Raw genomic sequence first — 16,007 nt, forward strand, 5'->3', positions numbered from 1 at the left:
TGTTAGAAAATTATAAATATGCTCCAACAGACTCTAAACAGCTTATAAGGGTTATTTTTTCCCTGTTGTCTCTCATGTTTATAAATTTATGACTTACACTGGCATGCCCATGCATTTGTTGATATATTTATTTTTAAATGCCTCCAAAATGGAAAAAAAAAAGTAGAGTTATTTAAATGATACTGGACCATGTGAAAATAATGCCATGGTTTGACTGAGAGAAATCTTTATATTCTATCTATGAATATTATTTATATGGAATTTCTAGATAGTCATATTGTATCACAGAATGCTTTTTAATTTAACTTTAGTTAGCCATGAGATATTATTGGGTAGATAGGTAATGTTTATTATTAGCATTCAGAAATAGAGTATTATAAAATTTCATAATTTCAGTTTTTAAACCAATAAGTGAAAAGACTGATAATAAAGGTTATTAGAAATTTTTTGATTTCTGTGATTAATTCAAACCATATTTTTTTTTCCCTTGAGATCCCAGTAGATAGTGTCTTGAAATTCGTGTTTCTTGGAATCTCATGCTCTTTTGAGGTGTTTAGTTTCTTCTTTTAATCCAAATCCACTTCTTAATAAAACACAATCACTAGTAAACCAAATGAGAAGTTATTATGTGTCAAAAACCCATATTTTCACTGGTTGCCAGTTTTAACAATGTTTTTACACATTGAATGCATGTCTGGTTATAATCACCTTCAAATAATGGTTTTCATTCTTAATATAATGCCCCTGTGAATCTTTTCTTACTTGTGGTTATGCACAATAAACCTGACCATGTTAAATTAATTATTATACTATTTCCTATTCAAAGTGATCAAGTTAATTGAAGGGCATAGAGCATACATTATTCTATTTGCTGTCTATTTCCAGTAAACTCTCATACCTTTGTCTCACAATAATTCAGTAATACAATAGTAAGCAGAAAATTGAAATTAGCAGGTTTAATATAAATGACAGAGATTCTAACTTTCCTTCAAAGATGATTAAATGCAATATTCCTCTAAATGTTTCTATTTTGATCAAATATTATATGATGATGCAGAACAAATGCAACCTCCTTAAATTGCTGAAAAGAATATATATATACTGGTACAAACTCATTGAAAAAAAATTCTAGCAGTATCTATTCAAGCTGAACACATGTATATCTTAAGATTAACAGAAATGAGTGTTTGTGTCCACCAAAAGACATGTACAAGAATATTCATGACTTTAGTTATAATGGCCTAAAACTATAAATGATCCAAATGGACGTCATTAGTAAAATGGTAAACAAATTATAGTATATTCTAGAAGTAAAATATTACCCATTAGTAAAAAGTATTAATAACGGGCAAGCACAATAATATGGATGAATTTCACAGACATGATGTTGAGTAAAAGAAGTCAAGAATAAAAGAGTCTGATTCCATTTACATGTACTTGTTCAAACTAATCTATGCTGTTCATATCAGATTTATAATTATTCATGGAGGAAAACTAACAGAGAGGTCACAGGTGAACTTCATATAATTCTGGAAATATTCTATCAAAGTGCTGTTTAAAAAGAGCCAGTGATATTGGTAAAACTCCAGTGAGTTGTATACTTAAGAATTGTGAAATTATATAGCTATAAATATCAAGAATAGATGTCAGGTATTTTTTAAGTCTATGTAACAATTAACACCTGATCATGCTAGTATGATTTCTACACACCAATGTATAGATACAGAAAACTCCACCAATTTGCTTTTGAAAATACTGTGGTTTGTTATTTTGTTTTGTTTTGTTTTAGTGTCCTGAATTTAAAAGGCCCAGGGACATTGCTGTTGATTGGGTTGCAGGAAACATCTATTGGACTGATCATTCCAGAATGCACTGGTTCAGTTACTATACCACACATTGGACCAGTCTGAGGTACTCTATCAACGTAGGGCAGCTGAATGGCCCCAACTGCACCAGACTCTTAACAAATATGGCTGGAGAACCCTATGCTATTGCAGTAAACCCTAAACGAGGGTAGGTTAATGACTTGGTTATTTATTTTCTTGGATATGGATATCTATCCTTAGAGATTGTTCCACCTGTGCTCTGAAGTTTTGTTTCTGTAATGAGTATCTAACACACAATAGAGTCAGAAGATATTGAAAATCCCTCTTGTTTCCCTATACAAAAGTGTGTCCATGTTCTTTTTAATCCATTTTCCATTTAGAAAAAGAGTGCAGCTTGCTGCCAGCGTTAATTTAATTTTACATAAACGCACTCTGAGGCTGAAGCAAATCTGACTGGTTTGCAATGTAAAAATAAACTAAAAATACTATTCTTGGAGTTATTTCTAAACAGAACTTGTCTCTAATCCTAATGTAACAAAAACATACATAAATCAAATTCATCGAATGAATCTTTGGCAACTGTTCGAGAATGATATTAATATCATGTGTACACATGTTATGGATGGATTTGATATTTTCAGTGATGGAGAATTACTATATTTTGTAAATGGAAATACCACTATTAAAAGCAGAATGCTATAAACAAAATGATATCATTTTTTTTCCAAAAATGATCAGTATACTAGAATGATACGAAAATAATAATAAAAGTGAGAATTTTGTGGCAAACTTTGAGTGTAAGTTTATGACTGTAATCCATGATTGATCTCAGGGTAAACACTGCAGCCTCAAGTACTGCAGGTGAGTATTCTCGGGGCAAATGGGAAATGGGTTAAACCAAATGCTGAGGCAAATAGATGTTTTCCCTGAAAGGTTGCTACATTATACATTTAGTGTGTGTGTGTCTGTGTGTTTTATTTGTGCAGAATAATAAAACTGCTGTGATAAACACATAGGACACATAACTGCTGTAGTGAATCTGATATTAAAATTAAACATAATACATACATTAAACATAATATTAAATGTTAAATATAGAGTATTAGTGCTTTTAGCCATTGTGTAGACATATTATCTATTATCAAATTTAAAAAATTTGACACAACCATTTCTTTTTCTTGAATTTTTTTTTTCTCTTTACTCTTTTACCTTTTTCGTTTATAAGCAATGACCAAAAAAAGATGTAGAGAAATGTTAGATAAAACTCCTAGGCACCCATAAAGTTGAATCCTGAGTTAAAAAAAGCAACTGTTATTTACTTACAGGAATTACGCAGTGTAGTGTTTTCCAAATAGAGAATGATTTCTGCCTGAGAAAATAGTACTTTATCAAAATAAGAAAGAATATATTGATGTGGTATCCATAATAAAATAAAATAAGTATTATATAATAAAATTAGTTTTATGTCCCAACAAGAAGATACTTTTAAGTGTTAGAAATACTTTTCTTTCTAAAATGTTAAAATTTTTGAAATAAAATATTATGCATCCTATTAAATGGTGACTCTCAAATTTTATTGCATAGGTAAGACTGTTTAAAATGTTGATTCCTGGGTACTTCTATTAGAGGTTCCCATTCTGTAGGTTTAGAATTTGGTCCAGGAATTTTCTTTTTCATGGACTCTGGGGCTGATTCTGATACATAGTCTGAAGAGACACTGTGTTTTGGAGTAGAGCTGGGTTATAATAACACCATCTATAGGCTAATCAACTTGTGTATCTCTTCAGGATGATGTATTGGACTGTTGTTGGGGACCACTCACACATAGAAGAAGCAGCCATGGATGGTACTCTGAGAAGGATTTTAGTACAGAAGAATTTACGGAGACCCACAGGTACTATGTTTTTCTGACATAGTCTAAAATGTGTAGCGGTATGCTATAAACATTAGTTTTACAATTCTTTCTAGTTTTGTTGGCAATATAATCATTTTTACAAGTAGATAAAATAATTTATAGTATGACTTTATGAAAGTCAATAACATTTCATGTTGTATTTTTCCAACTTGAAAATCAGGTCTTTATTATATTGCCAGTGATATTATGGGCATATTATTTGAAAATTGCCTAAATTTTAGGGCCATTAATAGGATTTTACATGCAAGAAATTTTGACAGTTTATAGCTATGTATTAGGATATTTTTACAGATATATGTTAAAAATTTTGAGATAGATGGTGATATTATTAGAAGATGAGAAACTAAATGGACAAAAATCTGGGAAACAAATAATGTTTGTAAAATACAGGTTCAGTGATTTCTCGCCTTTTTATTCTCAGCTCTTTTCAATCTGGCCTTAATCTCCCTACCAGCCATGCCATCTAAACTATTATTCCAAATTCTTTGGAGTGCTTAGAAGTTCAGACTTTTTTCCTATCTCCTTGTTCTTTTTTTAATTTCATTTTTATCCTAGGCTCCCATCTAGAATACCCTTCCAACTTTTGTATATATAGCTGTATCTTATCCATCTTTGAAGCTCTAATTTTAGCATTTCCTCCTTTACTCCTCAATAAAACATTTTTGGACTATTGGAGCCTCAGGGATTTTGTGCCGTTCACCCCTTCCTACTACACATCCCTATCAAAATGATAAAACACATTTTCTATAGCACATATTACTTAACAATTATGCTTTGTGATATCTTTTGTAGTTAAAAATTTATATTTGGCACTTATATTATTAACTTTTAATGTGTCTTGTGAATTTTTACTTTTATGGGAAGGAACTGTGTTTGGAATTTAGTGTGTTTCCATTCAGTGATTTAACAAATACTAATTAAACACCCACCTGGTGCCAGAAAGTTTTCCATATACTGACAAAATAAGTTCCTACCCTGTGAAAAGAGTCCAAATTCCATAACACTTAGCTTTCTGTAGAGAATAGAATATATCTTATGTGTCAGATAGTTATAAATGCTGTATAGAAAAAGAATACTAAGTGATGGGCAGCTATGGAGGGGTACCATTTCTGTTATTATTACCAGAGAAGACACATCTATAAAGGTGATATTTGAAAAAGATAACTGAAAAAAAAAAAGTAATAGCAAGTCATATGAATATGTGAGGAAAAAGTTTTCTAAGCAGAGAGATCAGCAAGTTCTGAGTTAGAATTGAGCTTAGTATATGTCAAAAATAGCAAGAATTTTGTATGCCTAGAGGCATATGAGAAACGGAATTATAGGGATGAGGTGGCAAGGTGGTCAGCGCAGATGATCTAGGACATGGGACATACTGATAAGCACTGGATTTTATTGTAGCTTTAAGGGGAGACTTTGGAAAGTGTTGAAGAGGAGAGTGGTAATAGCTGCCCAAAGACTATTTTTATTGTTTAAAGAACTTTGAATTTCTTTCTCTTAGCTTTTTATATTTAACTAATTTTAGACTTATAGAAAATTTGCAAAATTAAAAAAAATTCTCTGATGTTAACATCTTACATAAGCATAATATGTATAACATTTTCATTTTAAAGAATGATTCAACAGCGGTTTATAGAATTGCCCGCAGGAGGGAACTTTGAAGGCAGCTTGAAACAAGGATTTTTGAGAAGGTTATTTATGAAGGGAGTGTAACCAGGAGAAACCTATAAAAGATTAAGAAAGGGAAGGAGCCTAAAATAATTGTGCCTCCGGTGGAGTCTAGTCTTGGTTTGAGACACAGGGGATGTGCTTTAGAGAGTACATTCCATGACAGAAAAGGGAGTCGGCTTTTTATGTGTCATCAGTCACTGATTGGTATATGGGCTCTAACTTTCCAAGCAAGACTGCTGCTGTCAGTTGAGCACAACTGTCCGGATGAGATTAAATGTGAGTCCTTAGCTGCTAAAGGAAATGTGGGCTAAGTGCCACAATGTCTCCTACAGTGGGCTAAATAAAAGTGCGTGTACTGAACATCTTCAATGTGCCGACCATTCTGATCAGCACTATGGGTAATTTAATGATGAACACAGCACAGTCACTTTTCTCATGAAGTTTACATTTGAGAAGAAATGTAACTGAAGTAACTGTAGTTATGGCAAAATGTGATAATTTTTACATACTTTATAATATGGAAATCCACAATAAAGAAAGATTATCTCTAGTATAAAAATGAAATAATAATAAAAAAAATTACTATGTAAAAGGAGTCTCTCAAAATAGTGCTTGAAGGATGGGTAAACATTTGAAAGGTGGGCAGATAATCCATCATGGGTCAGTGTTTATAAAGGTGTTCTTTGGAGTAAATTACATGTTTTTGTTTGTTTATTTATTTATTTGTTTGTTTGTTTGTTTGCTTTTAACCCCAGGAGATCACATTAGCTGTGAGATGTCAGGAATGAACTTATATCTTCAAAGTCTGATTTTTTTCATTAACAAACCAAAGAATAATAAATAACAAAATATTGCTGTACAGAGTAGGTAATGTAACATGAGCTGAGACTAGAGGACTTTAAATGCCAAGATATTTAGATGTGATTTTTTAGTCAATAATGAACCACTGTACAATTTAAATTCAAAGAGTGATGTGAATAATGTAGGTCTTCCAGCATGTTGTGGTAGAAGCACCGTGCCAAGGGAATGAACAGATACAGAGACTAAAAGACCAGTTAACATTCTATTGCATGTTCCGGATGATAGCTGAGAATAGCATAATTGTAATAATAACAGTCAGATAAAAAGGAGAGAAGGAATGTAGGAGGCAAAGCAGAGTTAGAATCGAAAAATGTATTGAATGCATATGAGAATAAAGAGATAGGAAATATCTCCAAGAGGGATAGTGAATAAATTAAAGTCATTCATACAAGTGTCTTCTTGTTTTCTTTCTTCACTCATCCCTTCTTTCATTCAAAAACTATTGTTGCTCACTATATGCCAGGCATTGTTTGTCATTGGAAATATGAATCCCTACACTCAAGGACAGAATGTATGTGTATGTGTGTGTATGCACACACATGCACATTTGTGCAAATAGCTCTGTTAGAGAAGAGTGGAGCGCTGCAGAGGTGTCATTCTGATTACAGTGGGGAGTAAAGGCTTTTTGAATAAAGTTGATTGTTAAGAATGATTGCTAAATAATGTGAAGGGATGGGGTGGAGAATGATGTTGCAACACAAAGTAAAGAATAGGTCAGAAGGCTTTGAGGTAGGAAATGGAATTGAAGGAAAGCCAAAGAGCATAGTAAAGAAATCAGAAAGTGGTATGAGAAGGCTTAGAGAAACATAGGGGCCAGCCCATGCAGGGTATTAAAGACCATGGAAAGTGGCATTGACTCATGTTAGGCAGGTTACAGCATCTGATCAGGAACATGTCAATAAGGTAATTGATGTGAGGTTCTTTACCCTATTTGTAGTGGATATACATGAGTTTTCTTCGCAGCAACTTTGCTCTGAGAACTTCTGCCCCACTGACAGGAGTAGACTCTTAGAAGCCATTTGTTCACTCATTCAACTAATTTTTATTGTGTGCCTGGTATATGTCAGTTATGATGCTAGGCATTTGTAATATAGGAGTGAACACACAGCTATAATTCCCTGTTCTCCTAGTGCTTACATTCTAGTGAAGAGCAGAGGACTAAGATGGGGGTGGTAAAAACATAACATTTAAAAAGTAAATGATAAAGTAGATTATGAGATGTTTAGTTCTGTGGAGAAAAGGATAAAAATAGAACAATAAGGAAGGTCAGAAATTGGGGCAGGTAATTTTCAGTGTGACATTTTAAAATTATTAGAGTAGAACTTTCGAGAATGTGCCACTCGAGCACACGTTGTGCGATGCTGTCACTCAGCCACAGGCAGATGTTGCAGGTGTGGTTGCAACCCAAGCTGAGTCAATTAGATGAAGATAGCTCATAGATAATTGAAATTTTTAGTCCCAGAGCTCAAAGCAGAAATAGAAATTTAGTTTGGAGAATTAGCAACAAGAAGCTGATATTTAAAATTGTCGAAGTTGTTAAGATGGATAAGGAAAGGGAAAACAAAAAGGCTTCTTAGGGTAGAATTTTGTGAGATGCTTAAATTTAAAAGTTAAAAAAAGAAGGAAACTACAAAGATGTTTGAGCAGTAGGAGCCAAGAAGCAAAATTCACTGTCATAATAGTTGAGAAAGAGTTTTAAAAGGAAAATGCTGTAATATATTAGGCATAGCATAGTGCCTTACAAAGAAGAAATATGGAGTAGTAGAAAAGAACGTAAACCTTCCATTTACATAGGCTTGAGTTAAAATTGAGCAACCTTCATAAACTTTAGAGGATCAATTTTCTTATCTGTAAAATGTATTAACATTTATTTTACCTGTAATCAGTGTGCTTAAAATAATTATGTGTTGAATGAATGAAGAAATGAATACCTACATTTTTTTAAGATTCTAAGCCATGGTATGGTTTTAAGGCCTCTTTTAACAAATGACACACTTTTTTTTTTCTTTTATTAGGCATTATATTAAACACAAGAAGCATAAATTATATTCTTATTCAATCAATTGTCTGTCTGGTGGCTGATTAGCTTGTTCCATGACAGCAGGAATGTAATTTGTTTTATTCTATGCTCCATGCCCAGTACTTGGCAGTATATGGTGCCAGGAAGGTGCCTTATGAATATATATTGGGTTAATGATGGTAATGTCAGATAGGAACACTTTCCAGTTTTCCTTCTAGTAGGAGGGTATATAGGATTACATAAGTTAGATTTAAATACCAGATTATTTGATATCTAGAAGCTTATTAATGTTGCTTGCAGCTCCTCCCAAATTGTGGTGATTTCTGAGAGAATAAAAAAGTACACACTGACCCTGAACCAGTCATACATTATTTGGAAAAAAAAAAACAAAACTTTAATATAGTTTGGAATTTAAGATTCTAAGTAGATAGACTATCACAAAAAGAAAATATTTTAACAATTCTTGAAAATAAATTTGATATAGTAGTAAATATCTTTAGCTTTCTGGACCCCTCTTATTACCTTTTAAATCAAGTATATGGTAGCACACACTTGGTAGTTATTATTATCTTACAAATCTTAGCTTTCCTTTAATACAGAATGTAAGTAATTTTTTTCTCCATTTTTGAAACATTAATTTTAATTCATTGCTCTTTTGACATCTAGTCCGTTAAATAGTATATTGGTACTATGGCAATTTCTCATCAGATTTTGTTTTGTTTGTTTTTTGACCATAGTAGAAATAAGGGAACTAGTGAGACGATCTTGGAAAGTTTCAGAATTCAACAAAAGTGAAATTCAAAAATTCCTAAAATGTAAAAATAGTATTGGAATCATGGAAAATGTTAAGAAAATTGCTACATGATTAAGATCATTATTGTGCATTCCTAAATCTTAGTGAGCCAGTGAGCCTGTGTCTTTATATTTTACAGGCCCTCCAGATTGTGATTCCATTATGCTTTATTAAAAATAATATGGATTTTTAAAAAATTTTCTGTTCTTATACTGACTCAGTTCCAAATATTTATTATCTTCAGTTCATATAAGAATGACTTTCTTGGAAATGCCCCCCCCCCCCATTTTATTATTGGTTCTTCATTTAAGACAAAAAGATATGATATTTTAAAGATAGAAATAGACTTTTTTTCATATAAACGTGACTCTCATCTCTATAATGAGAAAAGTTAGTTGATTTTTTTTATTAGTTTATTTAATTTAAAAGACTATCTCTTTTATTAAAGGGCTTAAGAAAAAATCAAAATCATTGATTTGTGGACTTTTGGAACATACATCCTACTCTTCTAAGAGCTTTGTTATGTAATTTTTATCAAGATGTCATTCCATTCAATAGTATAGTATGTGACCAGAGATGATAAAGATGGATATGTCTTAGATTAGACTAGATTAATAATGCAAGGCATGACACTTTTGAGAACTTTTCACTGTTGCTAAATCTAAAGAAATCATATTGGTAATTAAGTTGGATTACACACTATTGTTCTATAATTAGAAAACAATATTTTCAAATCTAAAGATCAATTATTTGGCACAGCTCTCTTTTTTTTAGTCTTCTTTATTGTATTAAATAGGTAGAAAAGAAATAAAAATGCTTTTAACCCTTTTTATACAAGTGTTTTGAAATAAAATGGTGGCAGCCAGAAACTGAACCATGAAATGGTTCATGTTACTCATAATTATATGTGAAGAAGCAAAAATATAACTCCCAACATGACTCCAAATAGCAAATTAATCAATGAGCAGAAATAGTAGAACATGGGCCACTTATTTTAATTGTGAAGTAATTTCTCAGAGGCTGATTGGGCATACTACATACTTACGTCATACTTTAGAAACAATATTTATATTTAGTTTGATTACATTTGGGCTAGATATCCCTGCTTAATTGAAGAATTATTCCCAAATAATGTTCTCTATGATTTTTTTTTTAGTTCTAATTTTCAAATCTTGATCCATCTATGTAGGAATATAATTCGTACAAACTGAAAACTACCTTTTATTAATTGCCTTGCCATTTAGGTGTACCTCCATTGTTTATGAAATGTCTGATTGGAAGAGCTCTTTAACATTCAGATGCCAAAGGTATTTTACTTGCATTGTACTGCCAAAGTGTATACTACATCATATCTAAAGACTAGCCATGTGACAAGAGTTAAATATCTATGGCAGTGAAGATTTACTATAGAATCCATATGTCATAGATCTTACTTTTCTGTATTGTAGGAAACTTCCTTACGATATTCTACGTGTTGATAATATTTTTGCAAAAACATACTGGCTGGACTCCATTCATTTATAAACCCTCAACATTAAAAACTGAATAAATAAAAAACATTTTTACCACATATTATTACAACTCACTGTTATTCACTAGCAGATACTGATGATAAAAATGAAGATAAGCAATCACAGAGCAAATTAATTATTAAAGTAAAAAATTAGGGAGAAAAATTTAAATACTAGTACCTTAAGGAATTTATTATTATTGTCTCTACAATTAGCAGCACTCTTTAATCAATGTAAACTTCGGACTGCACAAGCATCTCACAATACTGTAGGCCAGCTCCAAATAAATGAAAATATCTTATAATTAAGTTCGTGATTCTTGTATTTACAAAGAAATGAAGATTCAAAATATAACTAATTATAGTGAATTATTTTAAATAAAGGTTGGATAAGTTATTGAAATGATAACTTAATTGTGTGTATACTATAAAGATAAAAACTAAAATATCATGCAAATGTCTTTTAGAAAATAGTCATAATTAAAAAATCAGTAAGTGGAAAGGAAGGATATTTAGGGTAGTTGTTTCTACATGCAATAAGATTTTTGCTACACCTTATTAAATAAATTCTATGTAAATATCCACATGCATTTCAGATAAAGATTTAATTATTTCATTTTTTCTAATTTGTACAGTACAATGATGTAGACTATGTAATTTCTATGTCACTTGATGAAAAACATCTATCATAATTATACATTAAGAAGCAAAAACATAGTTTTAACAATATCAAATTTATTTCTGTTATTTATCTGTGTGTGTTTTTTGCAGGTCTAGCTGTGGATCATTTTAGTGAACGGATATACTGGGCTGACCTTGAGCTCTCCCTTATCGGTAGCGTTCTGTATGATGGCTCTGATTTAGTAGTCTCTGTCAGCAGCAGACAAGGTCTGTGAAGTGCTTTTATTGTTGCTTTTAATTATTATTGGAAGTATTAAATAGTGGCATGTAAATATAAGTATGAAAGCTTTATATTCTGGATTTCCTCAAATTCTTTCTCCTTTAACTTGTAGCTCTTACTGTAGATTACAGTTTTTATTCCTACTAGAATAATGAAGATTCCAGGCCAGAAGAACTTCTTGACTCTAGGACAAGCATGGTCCATCACTGCCCAGATTGAGAAAATATTCCTTCTGCGTTTCCTTGGATATTGCATTCTGAGCAGAACACTTCAAGTAGTCAAGATTAGCTTCTGTGAAGACTAGTTTTTCTTTCAAATTGCAGAGATAACCAGAAAATGAGTTATTGTATATAGTAAAACATGATATAATAATAATTATCAATATGGCTCATTGATAAGTGAAAATAGTATATAAAGATGACGATTTACCTCTGCCACCAGTGACTACAGAATCTACCTGTGCTCTTATTTTGTGGACATTTTTTACACCTCTGTGCCTACTTCCTACTGTTCACTCTCTCACTTTCTGGCTCCCTTCTGTACCTTCCATTTTTCTTGCCTGGCAATCTTCATTCTTTTTGCTGAATTTAATTTATTTACCTTCTGTTTTTCTTTCCTTTTTTCTACCATAACCCCTTCCCTTATTTACTACAATTTGTTCATAATATGTACTCAAACTTTTTATATTTACATATTATATTTAATGACTATAGTTTTGCTTCTTATTTTTTTGCTTTGTTTTAACTACCACAGAGACATTGAAAAAATAATTAAATCAAAACTTTCATTATGCCTTTGCCTAAAGTATATGTTTTATAAATGATGATCCTGGATGCAAAAAATTCCACATTTTTTTGTAATTGATTACAAAATTTAAGCTGTTCCAACTTAAGTGTACATTTTGCTATTTCAAGAAATATTGAAGAAAAATATATATGTTTAAAAGACATTTTATGTTTAACAACCTCTAGATAATTATTAAAATTAAAATGTCATTTTACTTGCTTTAAATTTTAGTACCAAAAGTTAGATTATTATTTTTGTAAAATTGCTTAAAATAATAGTTATTTTTTAAAATGTGAAAAATGACAGTCACTATTATGTTTAGCCAAACTAGACATATGTTTGATTACCATTTGTGAATTTTTTTTACTCCATTTCTAAAATGCAATAATAATGTCATTTTAAAAAATTTATTCTTTAAAAATCAACTAATGATTACTTGATAAATTTGTCATTCAGACAACCTAATTCGATCATTAATTTGATCTAGAAAACAATTTGAGAATTTTGTGAACCGTTTGTGGTTCAATGACTAAAGGTAGTCTGTAGGCTTTTCTTTTGCTAGCAAATTATACAGTAGAGAATATTATTCTACATGTAATAAACCCCCAGGAAATGCTTTGTGGTAATGAAGATGATTAAAGTGATGATGAATTTTTTTTTTTTAATGTTCTGAGTGACATGTTTAGTATTTCATATATTCCAACTGCAAATAAATTCCAATAACTTTACAAATAATGTTAAAAGTATTCTAATCTAAAAGTTTTTTTAAAGAACTTTTTCAAAATATTTTCTATATTATCTTGGCTAAACTTAGTTTCCTTAAGTCTGAGTATTTACACTGAAACTTTTATAACTCCACCTTTTTAAAAATTCTAGGCTTGTTACACCCACATAAAATTGATGTATTTGAAGATTATATATATGGAGCAGGACCTAAAACTGGTGTATTTCGAGTTCAAAAATTTGGCCAAGGTTCAGTAGAGTACCTAGCTTTAGACGTTGATAAATCAAAAGGGGTTTTGATATCTCATCGCTATAAACAACTAGACTGTAAGTAAACTATTTTATACAGTTTATATTGATGAATTTTCTTCCTTATGGCTCTCAAAAGAAAGTATTTTTATCTGTCTTATCTCTTTAATGTTTTAACCCCAGTAATTTAAGTAACTTTACTTTTTGTATCACCATACTTTTTAAATTACTAAAGTCAAGATATAAATAATGCAAAAGTTTCCATTTCCGTTAAAACTGCTATGAAAATTTCAGCATTTCCTGTGTTTCTTAGAATTAGAATTGACTTTGCTAATTAAAAAATTCTGTTTTCCTAAAATTTTTAATAAAACTTTCTGAGTCTATAGATAAGTAAGGAAATTCATCATTAGCCATTCTAACTTTTCTTAATGATAAGCAAGTAACAATTATATCATCAATATTTTGTCCTTAAAAATATCTGAGGAGAACTGTTCTCAAGATTTGTAGTTTCTCTGCTTATTTATGATTTTTATTATTATTTCCCTTCTAGAAGGGAATTGATAAATAAGTAATGCAATGTTTTGAAAGATATATTTCAAATACAATTGTCAAAAATATTGAATAACAAAGTAAAAAATGTGGTGAAAATTCTCATAATCTATCTTTATTGACGAGTTCATCTTTCAAGAAACTGTTTAAGATTTATTTATAATAATTATTCTTTATGATAAATAGAAAGAGATTTAATCTCACTTGGTACAAATGATCTGGAAAGGTAACAATTGGTATTTATCCAACTCAGAGTTGGAAACAGATTAAAACAGCATATAGCACCCTAAAAACTTTCTGAAATTTTATCCAAAGTTTTACTGCCCTTTACCAATTATCTGACATATACGGTTCCAAAGTTAACATGAGAACACTCCCTCTCATCTTCTATATCTACTTGATTCATATTAATAGTTAAATATCGTCACCTTCATAAAAATAAATAAATAAAACTCTACCCTGAATATAATAGGCATTTGAAGAGTGGTTCTAACAGAATAAAAGCCACTTTTATAGTCATTATAGTCATTTTACCACCTAGGTGCCATTTTTGTTTCATTCTAATAGATTCTTTAAGATCTATGTAGCAGCTATGACTGCAAAGGATGCTGACTGGATAAAAATTTAGACAAAAAAATGTGGCACACATTTACCAATGCACACAATCTTCTGCCTGATGGAAAGGAAACCATGCTAACCATGCTAAATATTGTTTTTAAGGAGGAAAATAATTTATATATTTTGTTTGTATTTTGAACAGAAAAATACATACGGATTTTAAATCTACACTTCGCTATCTCAGACCAACTCTTTTGGCAAAAGTAATTAGTTACAAGGAAGAATGACAAAGTATGAATAGTTTATTCTCCCTTATGGAAAGTATAAATTAGTATAAATTTTCTGCTAATGATGGTGTTAGGTAATAATTTCTCTTCACCTATAAAGGAGAATGGTGACATCAAAATGAGATACTCCCAGTAGAAATTTGATGTGATTTCTTTTCGGCATTGCTAATGCATCATTTCACTTTATTGAATTTTATGTTTTTGAAACCTATTGTATTTGTAGTTATTTATTTCTTTGTTTTCTTTTGTTTGTTTTAATCAGTGCCCAATCCATGCTTGGATTTAGCATGTGAATTCCTCTGTTTGTTGAATCCTTCTGGGGCCACCTGTGTGTGCCCAGAAGGAAAATATTTGATTAATGGCACCTGCAATGATGACAGCCTGTTAGGTAGGTAAACTTCATTATTCTGTAAATAATGAATTCATCCGTACAATAAATTTTCACAATTATTGACACTGAGCAGAATTAGCTACTCAATCATCTATTTAGTTGCCTTAATACCAGTGCTTCTTAAATGCCTGCATAAATTGTTCTCTCTGATGACGATTGTCTATTAATATGCATTATACATTTATTCACAAAGCTGCATTGAGTGCTTACTATGCATTTAAGAGTAGATTAAGAACTTTGAAGTCACACACAGAATCAAAAGATATTTATGTAGCTCTCATATCACTGGAGATGATATTTCTGAGGAGGCCATTCTACCATTAGTTTAAATTCGAGCCCCAAAACCCATTGTTTGACTTAAGTTTATATTGAACAACTCCTGTATGCCAATACTAATTTAGAAACTGAGGATTAATTAGAAACTGTCTTGGTTTCTCCTAAATAAAATTGGATTTACAGTAAATACTAATACTACTAATAATAAACATTTTGGGGGCTCATGGGCAAAGTATAATACTAATTTAGAAACCAAGGACTAGTTTAAAATAAAACTGACAAGGTTTCTTTGTTCATGGAGTTTATATTTTACAATCTACAGGTTGGAACATACATCAAAAGCAATTGAAACATTATTTTAGGTGATGATAAGTATTAAACAGAAAAAAATTAAAACAAAAATACTACAAGGAAAGAGAAACAAGCTATCCAAATAAACTGGCATAATAAGTTGCTTCATATTTTACATTAACCATAACACAGAATAAAATTGCTTTTAAGAAAAAAAGTTCGACACTAAATTTTATGTCACAGACAAAAACACACACTCCACATATCCATATTATATTTTCCTTCATTAGAATGGACTCCCCACATTAACACTGTATCTTTGCCCTCAGTCAACATCTTTACTGCCATAGCATTTCTCATCTTTCCCTGTTCCGGGTTATAAGCAACCTGAAGGCTTTTGTCT

At 31.0% G+C, this 16,007-nt stretch overlaps 1 protein-coding gene across 3 annotated transcripts in view; it reads left to right on the forward strand.

Moving 5' to 3' along the window:
• The window catches only part of LRP1B (LDL receptor related protein 1B), a 1,622,137-nt gene that overhangs the window by 1,527,557 nt on the left and 78,573 nt on the right, over positions 1-16,007 (forward strand). For all 3 annotated transcript variants that reach the window (XM_036236560.1, XM_036236558.1, XM_036236559.1), the window contains exons 78-82: positions 1,790-2,013; positions 3,614-3,720; positions 11,365-11,481; positions 13,157-13,330; positions 14,909-15,034. In XM_036236560.1, the coding sequence (XP_036092453.1) occupies positions 1,790-2,013; positions 3,614-3,720; positions 11,365-11,481; positions 13,157-13,330; positions 14,909-15,034 (748 nt within the window). The remainder of the gene's footprint in view (positions 1-1,789; positions 2,014-3,613; positions 3,721-11,364; positions 11,482-13,156; positions 13,331-14,908; positions 15,035-16,007) is intronic.

The sequence above is a fragment of the Rousettus aegyptiacus genome, unplaced genomic scaffold, assembly GCF_014176215.1.
Source record: "Rousettus aegyptiacus isolate mRouAeg1 unplaced genomic scaffold, mRouAeg1.p scaffold_m13_p_2, whole genome shotgun sequence".
In the NCBI taxonomy this organism is placed as follows: Eukaryota; Metazoa; Chordata; class Mammalia; order Chiroptera; family Pteropodidae; genus Rousettus; species Rousettus aegyptiacus.